This window comes from Mus caroli, chromosome 3 (genome assembly GCF_900094665.2).
Source record: "Mus caroli chromosome 3, CAROLI_EIJ_v1.1, whole genome shotgun sequence".
NCBI classification, from domain to species: domain Eukaryota; kingdom Metazoa; phylum Chordata; class Mammalia; order Rodentia; family Muridae; genus Mus; species Mus caroli.
In genome coordinates this window covers 98281734-98290970 of record NC_034572.1, presented here as the reverse complement: position 1 = coordinate 98290970, position 9237 = coordinate 98281734, and the positions used below count along the sequence as shown (strand labels likewise).

The 9237-nt window shown below is 43.0% G+C and overlaps 1 protein-coding gene across 1 annotated transcript in view; it reads left to right on the top strand.

The window, feature by feature from the left end:
* The first annotated feature begins 1632 nt into the window (after positions 1-1632).
* Magi3 (membrane associated guanylate kinase, WW and PDZ domain containing 3) overlaps positions 1633-9237 on the top strand; it is a 192090-nt gene continuing 184485 nt past the window's right edge. The window contains exon 1 of the mRNA XM_021159113.2: positions 1633-2371. Coding sequence (XP_021014772.1) covers positions 2050-2371 — 322 coding nt within the window. The 5' untranslated portion in view covers positions 1633-2049. The remainder of the gene's footprint in view (positions 2372-9237) is intronic.

The window sequence follows — 9237 nt, the reverse complement described above, 5'->3', positions numbered from 1 at the left end:
TTTTTTTATCTCAGATGTTGGTCGATTTGAATGATCCCCATGATGCCTGTGAAAAGTATTTACTCCATTGGGTTCCAGAAGCTGGGCTTCCTCTACCCCCATCATAAGTGTGAAGGCCATCTGGCTTCCAATCGACTTGGCCAGAGGGAGCCTCAGCAGGATGGAGGGTGGTATTAAAGAAATTTAGTTTCTCTCTTGGGTGACTGCTCAGCAGACAATCAAGGACTGAAGGTTACAGTCTGGCAATCTCTCCATCAGGGTGTAGATTAAAGGTCCTATCTCTGCTTGGCAGGTCCCAAGCCTGCAGCTCCAGGGCTCCACTTCCCTTATTGTTTCTTGAGTCCAGCCCACATTTAGTGTTTTTATTTCCCCAGTTCAATGGTGTGAAGGAAATCACTGTAGCTGTCTGAAGCTTGATCTAGTTTGTAGAGCTCCTCGGAGTTTAAAATAAGGGCTATCATTAGAGGGAGTCAGAAGACATGCCCTGTCACAAAAGTGAGACAAGTGCCCCAGTTCAGAGAAAACACTTTCCTAGAAATACTGGACGACTATTTGGATGAGGTGAAACATTTCCGAACAGAGGGCATTCCAAAGACGAGAAAGCATGCGTTCAATAAAGGAAGAAAAAAGCTTAAGTGTTTCTGAAAAATTAGAGCTGGGAGAGATCTGAGGTCTCCTTAGTTCTGAGTCACTTCTTCCACCTTCTTACAAACAAACAGACATGAAGCAGAGATCTGGTCAAGCCACCAGTGTCAGGACTTAGCTCTGCAGGCACCAGGTTGTTTTTTAATCCATCTCTTTCCCGCTTTCCTCAAGTGATCTTCTAGTCAGTCTCTCTCGCTAAGCTGCAGTCTCCTCGAGAGCAGTATCACTGTTTTCTTTATTCTTGGAGTTCAGTAGCTGGTGTAATTAATGATCTTCACTCTCAGCTTGTTTCCAGACAGGCTGTCTAACTTGCCCGAGATCACACAGCATTCGAGCACTGGGCTGTATTTTACCCTCAATTAACAGGATTTCGCCAATGGATCATTCAAGAACATTCGTTGAACGAATTAACAAACTCAAACCCTTAGAATCCGTTTCAGCCTTAACAGGCCTATTTAGTGGCTCCACCGTTCGGAGTAGCTGGGCACTGGACTCCCAGGATCCAGGCAAAGCACTCCCAGGATCGCCTTCGGGCTCCAGCTCCGAGGCCCCGCCCCCTGCCCAGCTGGGCACGCCCCACCTTGGGGACCAGGGTCCTTTCAGTGTTTGAGTTTCCCTTGGCTCCAGCCCCTGGCTGGAGGGCCTCTCCCCTCTAGGCGACCTGTGCCGGCTCTCAGACCAACCCTCTCTTTTCCCTCCCCCTTCTCCCTCCCTCACACTCTAAACTTCTTTTTTCCTCCCTCTCTAAACTTCAGTCATTCTAGTGCCCGCCTCCTCTACTTAGACCACCCAATCAGGAATCAGCATGCCCGCCGAGGGCCGCCCCCAGCTGCCAGAACCCAATCCACGCGCGGAGCCGAGAACTGGGCGGGTCCTCCGGAGCAGAGCTGGTGACGGCAGCGCGCCGGGCGCTGCGCTGCGGGAGGGGGCGGGGCCGGGCCGGCGAGGGCGGGGGAGGGGCCGAGCGGGGAGGAGGTTGCGGCGGGTTTGAAAGCGCCAGTTTCCTGGCAGCTGGGGCAGGCGTTGGTCTCGGCGCTCCGGCTCCGCAGCAGCCGCGCTCCAGCGAGCGACTAAGCTCGGTGCGCTCGTACCGGACGGAGCCTCGGTTCCAGCCTCTCCCTCAGCTCCCGCCCCTTTGCCTCAGCCTTTCCCGCCGCGCGGGCGCCGAGCCCCGGCCGTCGGCGCTGACCCCGCCCGGAGACCCCGCCGGCGCCGCCCGCGGGGCGCGCGCTCCCTCCGGCTCTCCTCAGCGGCCCGCGAGAGGGTCGGCTCGCGGCGGCGCGCGGCCGGCGGGCTGAGGCGGGGGGTCGACGGCGGCGCCCCTCTGGCCGGGCTGTGCGCGGGGCCCGGAGCGGCACCGCGGCCGCCCGCGCGGGGGCTCCCCATGGTGCAGCGGAGGTCGGGATGTCGAAGACGTTGAAGAAGAAGAAGCACTGGCTCAGCAAGGTGCAGGAGTGTGCGGTATCCTGGGCCGGGCCCCCGGGCGACTTGGGCGCCGAGATCCGCGGCGGCGCCGAGCGCGGCGAGTTCCCTTACCTGGGGCGGCTCCGCGAGGAGCCTGGCGGCGGCGGAGGCACCTGCTGCGTGGTCTCGGGCAAGGCGCCCAGTCCGGGCGATGTGCTGTTGGAGGTGAACGGGACGCCGGTCAGTGGGCTCACCAACCGGGACACCCTGGCTGTCATCCGCCACTTCCGCGAGCCCATCCGTCTGAAGACCGTGAAGCCAGGTGTGTGGTCGCCTTGGGGACCCGGGTCCTGGTTCCGACTCCCGGGGAGGAGGGGGGAGGGGGCGGCGCCGGGGTTTCCCATTTTGCGGCTAGTAAAACTGAGCTCGGGTGAACCGACAGCTGTGTAGGCTGTCAGGGAATTGCCACTAGGAGCTGGCTTTCCTAATCCAGCTCGGTCTCCCACCGCAGACAAGAGTTTGTATTTTTTATTTTTATTTTTGCCTAGAGAAGAGCCATCCCTTTTCTGCTCCCCTTTGTGGAAACGGTCCTATGATGATAATCTTTTCTTTGGAACGTATTTGCGTCTTCTAACGGGGAGAAAGGGCTTTACTATGGAGACTCGGTGCGCCGGATGAGTGCCGAGGTTACCATTGAAAGCTCCTGGGAAGGCTCAGCTGGCCCAGTGCGTCGTGCACGACCGCAGACGTCTGGGAGCTGACAGTCCCACTCTGTGGGTCTAGGTGGCTCAGGTGTCTGAGTCCCAGTGAGGTACAGTGTGTGGTATGAGGCAGTGGAGCTGTTGTGTCGTCTGGGTTTGGAAGGAGGTCCCAGGTGTCCAGCCGAGCAAATGCCTTTGTAAAGCTTTCAAATCTACAGTATTTGTTGAAGCGCAGGGTAAAAAAAGAACCCCTTGGTGCCCTGGTGTCTTTGATGCTCGTAAAATGTGCTGCAAAGCACGTTACGCTTATGGCATACTCCCTAGCTGGAAAGCATTGATCAGACTGCGCAGTCTGGTCTGGTAGTATGTAGTAAGTTTTCTTACGAATTTGTAAGAGAACACTGTTGGACCTTTCGGTATTGGTAAAATATGGTTCTGGCTTCTGAGGTGGTTGTAGACATGGGCATCGTGATTAATCATTATTACTAGAAATCAAATTGTTTCTGCTGAACGTAGATACGGTACATCTGAACATATGGGGCTGCCAAACTGTGACTTGGGCTAGATTTTGGTCTTCCCCGTTCACTACAAAATGCTAGAAATTTCTAGAAATTTTAACATGTTCTCTCTCCCTCTCCTCCTCTTTCTCCCCTCCCCTTCTCCCTCCTCCCTCCCTCGATCTCCCTCTTCCTCATCTTAAGCTCACTTTAGGACTGTCTCTTAAGTAGTCCTTGAGCTAATTGCAACTGATGGTTTGATGCAATATCCATGTGTTGTGGGCATGTAACATAATCTTACTAGTTTAAATGAAGGTACTTTTCATATAATCTATTCTATGATACTATTAAGATTTGTATGTTTATGGGTTTTTCTTATTGTTAATCTTTAGAACTTTGTCAAACTATAAATACCCTTTCTCTGTGTTTTTGAGGATTGTAAGATTCTTAACTCTTAACTTGAACTATATGTAAAGGGTGGAGGGAACACTTTTGGGGCTGTAATTCGGTGTGTTGGTTACTGTTTATAATATTCAAAATACTATACATTTACTAGCCCAGATAGGACTTAGGTCATAGGTTCTCAACCTGTGGGTCTCAACCCCTTTGGGGGTTGTGTATCAATTATCTTGCATATCAGATATTTATATTACGATTCATTGCAGTAGCAAAATTACAGTTATGAAGTAGCAATGAAATAATGTTATGTTTGGGGGTCACTACAACATGAGGAACTGTATTAAAGGGTCCACAGAATTAGGGAGGTTGAGAACCTTTGACTTAGATGAAATCCCATGAGCCAGCAAATAATGAGACTATGTGCATCATTGCTCTGTTTTGTTTTGGTCAGTTGGGGCATTACTGAGGGAATAACAGTTATAAAGTTGTTGAGGAAGTTGTTGTATTCCAAATCACTGTGGTTTGTTTAATAGATGAGAGGGTTGGCTCTTTAATAAACACCAATCTGTTTTACATGTTATATACCTTTCGCATAAAATGGAGAAAATATTTCAGGGTTTAAAGTGCTATACAGTAGTATTAGTTAACTGTATTGATAAAATCTTCTGTGCCCCAGAATATAGTCAGCATTTTGTATTAATAAAATTTTGCCTTGTTGTCATCCAAAGACACTGTCCTGCTTTAAATATTAAGTGAAAATAAAGGGAATAACTGGTGTCAGTGCTGCACTACAGCTTATTAGTAACAGTTTTGAATGTTGTGCTTGCTTTTTAAAATATGGTCAGTGTTGATAATTTGTAGTGGGTACCACTATTTTTGTGCCATCTGAGATTTAAAACTGTTCTAAGCAAATTGTAATGAAAAATATTTGTTAGGTAGTATATGACTTTCTTAAATGGCTTTTTAAAAAAGCATAATTTACAATGAGATATCAAGGGTTTTGTAGGTTAAACACAAGCTTTAAATACTAGAAATTAAAAACTTGAAGAGGTTATTTGTAGAACTTAGGTTTAGTTAAAAAACTGCACAAGTATATCTCCAGAGAATTTTGGAGTCTATATGGTTTTGATTTATTTAGAAAATCATGAAAACAGAGTGTAAGGTATTCTAAAAAGAAACTTTCCCTGCCCCCACTCCCATTTTTTCTAAACTTTGTTAAAATATTAATTTCAAGCTTTATGTAGTAGATTGAGCACTCTTGGCTGGTAACTTGTTAAACTGTATTCTCGACAGTCATTTAGAAGCTAAAGAGTAAAATGTAGCTGTTTCTGTAAATTGTCTTGTTAATGAGGCATGCTCTTATACTGTCTTCTGACAGTTTGTGGCAGAAGGACGAGCTGGTGGGCACTACTTCTTTACTCCAGCCTTTCTTTTTCTTTTGTCCTGGAGAGGCTCAGGGCAGCCCTGTTAGTGCTGTTAATGCAGGCACATAGAATATGTCTTCTTTCTGATGGTCTTACCTTTTGCTTTAGAGTTGTATTTATTTTATTGTACTTTTTAATTTGAAAATGTTCTTTACAATTTGGGTCTTTCTTTGAATTAGAGAGTTCAGTGTTGGTTTAGTGTTAATATAGTACTTAGTAATCAATACTTTAAGACTTATAGGGAAATCTTTAGTCTCATTTATTTCTTGGCCCAATTAATCACCAGTTCCTTAATTGTGATCTGTGGCTTTTGTTTTTGTTTTGTTACTGTTATTTAAATGAGAGAAGTTATCATTTGAACTTTTGAACTTTGGACCATTGGTGAAACCTTTTATGGTATAGTCCTGTGATTATAGTAAGTGCCTTGTTTATATTCTTAAACAAGTTTTATTTGGATTAATATGATCATTAGTTAATTTTGTTCTAAAATTCCCTCAACTGTGAATGTGTAGAGTTTTAGAACACATTAATATTTGCTTCGTAGTTCACCTTTAAATATTTCATCACTTATAAATTACATAGATTTTATTCTGAAGATTAAACATTGCATTATAGTCTAAGTATGTGAACTCATTTTGTGTTGCTTTATTATGCACACAGTGCATTGGACTGCCATAACTCTACTACTGTATCTCAAGGTGAAAATCACAGGGAACATTGTGTTTAATGAAGTTATCTGTGTGTTTAATGACTAATTTGAAGCAGAGTTTGTAACATGTTAATTAAATGCAGGTAAAATGCTCTCTACTGACTCAGGGACTATAGTGTCTAAAGGAATTTTGTGAAAATGAGCTCACCCCAGAAGTATATTCCCCTTTAGCGAACAAGCTTTGCGGGATGCTTTAAACTAAGGAGTATGTGGTAATGCAAATAACAAGAACTCTGCTTTGCTCCTCAACTCTTCCATCCTTTTGCTAGTTTTTAGTGTAGTGGGCACGTTGGAACGTCATTGAATTTTGCTTAAGTGGTTTAGTATCCAAAGAAGAGAAGAACAAAAGAAATGAGACTTAATTGCTAGTCTCCTAGGTTAGTAATACTACCAAATATTCAATATATTTTTTTAGCCAACAGAAACTAGAGATTAGGTGAGGCACTCCTTTTGTTAGAGACAATTGCATCACATTTTGATAAACTGTCATTTGAAACATTCTTGCTTTTCCAGATTTTGGTAGCAGGTTGTTTTTTTTTTTTTAATCTCTCTCTGAAGATCTTAATTTATAGGTTCAGGTTCAGGATTCCTATGAAAGTAGGGGACATATGCTGCAGCAGCAGAACTGGCTAACAATGTTAACATCTTTATACCTAAACTCTTTCTATATCAGTTTGTCAGAGTCCTAAATCCAAGCATCTCATGTATTTAATTTGGTTACTTTTCTAGTGTATCATTCCGGTTGCTTTATTGATTGTTGTTTCCTAGCTTAGTTATGGCTATCATTGCTGAAACACCATGGCCAAAGTAACTTAGGAAGGATAGGGTGGGTTTATTTGACTTACACCATTTATCACTGAAAGAAGTCAGGACAGGAACTCAAACTGGGCAGGAACCTAGAGGTCTAAAGGCCATGTGCGGTGGGGAGGGGCTGCTGCTTACTGGCTTGCTCTTTATGGCTTGCACATCCTGCTTTCTTATAGAACCCAGGACCACCAGACCAAGGGTGGCCTCCCCTGTCAATCACCAATTATAAAACTACCGCACTGGTTTACCTGTAGGCTAATTTCATGGAGCTGTTTTCTCAGTTGAAGTTCCTTCCTCTCAGATGACTGTAGCTTGTGCCAAGTTGACATCAAACTAGCCAATACATACCCCTTATCTTTAGACATAATCTTTCTTAGGTTGGTGTCTTTTAGAAAGTCTTTAATTTCTTGCTGTCTTTTTATTAAATGCACACATTTAATATTTGGCCCTTTCAAAGTATCAGATCACTTTTTTATTCAAGTCATTGCTAAAACTGAATTTCATGAAATACGGCAACATAACTCCGTGTTTCTGGAAATATGTGTTATTTTTCCTCTGATGTGGGGTTATAAAACCACTTGTTATGAGAGTTATTTTAGTCATTCTTAAAACGTTTGTTTTCTAATTTATGTAAATTCATGGTATACCATGTATAATTTTGAGTATCTGACTTATAAGGTTGTTGCCTACTATTTGGATGGATAATGACATGTAGTCACTTTAGAGTATAATCCCTGGAGCACTTTTAACACTTTTGTCGGTACTTAGTGTTTTGGGGCTGTGTTACAGGAGACTAGACTCTTCCCTTCCTCAGCCTTCTCTCTTCCTCTTCCTCTTGAATTCTCTTCCTTTCCTTGATAGGCTTTTTCTTGCTCTGTATCCCTGGTTAGCCTTGAACTTGTGGTCAGTGCTCCTGCTCTGACTCCTAAGTACTGGGATTAAAGTTGTGTTCTACCATACCCCAAAATTTAATTTTTGAACCACTCTTATATTCTCTATCAAACTCTACTGATTTCAGAGTGAACTTTTGATCCTTTGTGCTTTAACAATAGATAAGAAGTTTGTTATTAAAAACTACAACTGTTTCCTTGAATGAACTTTTTCAGAATGTTAGCTGAAACGTTGAGAAGTATCTTTTAGATAGAGTATTTTGGCAGGGAAGGGATACTCTGACCTAACCCTGTAGCTGATGGTGATTTGCTGCTGTGCAGTGTGGAGGCTGGTGCTTTGGAGACTTGTTTGTGGTGGAAAAAAGGCAAACCTACCCACTGCTCTTCTGTCCTGAAAACCCAATATTATTTTGAAAGTTTTCCAAGAAAAGCTGCCTCTTTTAGTTTATAAAGAGAAAGTGAAAAATCGACTTACTGAACATGCTCTCTCCTTAGACATCTAATAATGTCCCCACAGCAGTTAGCACTGACCTTGTCAAATGAGTCAGAAATGGTATCTTAGAGAAACATGCAAAGTCCGAGAGCTGACTGATTGACTGATAAAGAATTCTTGTAGGAAAGGTTTTTACTTATTTCATCTTTCTCCTTACTATTTAAAACCCTTCAGGGAAGATCTAACATGAATTTTGGTGGAAACTAAACTTAATAATTATCTCTGTAGTGTGCTGTTCTAAAAAGTTGCTTTTAACTGGGTGTGGCAGTGGGCATCCTTGAGTCTAGTTCCTTGGTAGTCTGAGGTGGGAGGATTGAGCCAGCCTGGTTTACATAGTAAGAAGACTCTCAGTGAGAAGTCGAGGGAGGGAGGATGGAAGGAAGGAGAGGATATGAGAATATCTTAGCAAGGATTTGTAGTTCCTAAGTTATTACCAAAAAGGGTGGGGGCAAACAGAAGTGTCTTTAAAAAGTCCTTATCGTGCTCACTGCATGCTGTTTTGTGCCACTTTTAGAATGAGTGGAACCCCATCCCCCCATGTTTGAATCACTACTGTGCTTTTAGAATGTGTGGCACCCCATCCCACCATGTTGGAATCACTATTGTGTTTTGGCTTTTTGGCTAAACACCACTTTTAGTGATTCACTTGCAAAATAAAATTCTAAGAAATTACTGTCATGTGTTAATAGTGAAATGTGTTAATAGTGGATGTGTATATGAAGTAAGAGAGGTGCCATTTGTTTTTATCCTTATAGAGTCCTGACTACTTGTCCTTATTTTCTGACTTGCCTGGTTGGGGAAGGAATTATGAAAAAAAATTGAATTTATCTTGGCTTTGAAAGATAGGTTTTGGTTTAGTTGAAAAGTAAGTTTTTAGTAGTAGATAGATAATGAGAAAATGCAGGGCAAGAATGTTTACTCTATAAATATCTAGGGCGTTCCATTGCAATAGTATTATAAATAATGTGTGTATATTAAAAGCACTTTCATAGTACAAATGCACAAAATTATATTGTATAATATATGACAATTGGAAGATAGAGGGGGAATTCTACTAATTGTTTGAATGTAGAGACAGTTATATTTTGAATTATTCCTGATAATGTTCTTTCTAAGTTCTAACTTAAAGTGTGTTTTCTTCTAGTAATAATGCTGTTGGGATGTACAGTGGTATTTTGTCTTTAGCTTAGTCTCATTTAACTCATAATATCGCACTATGAATATTCTTATTTTGCCCATAATGTACTTGAAATATTATCATTAATACT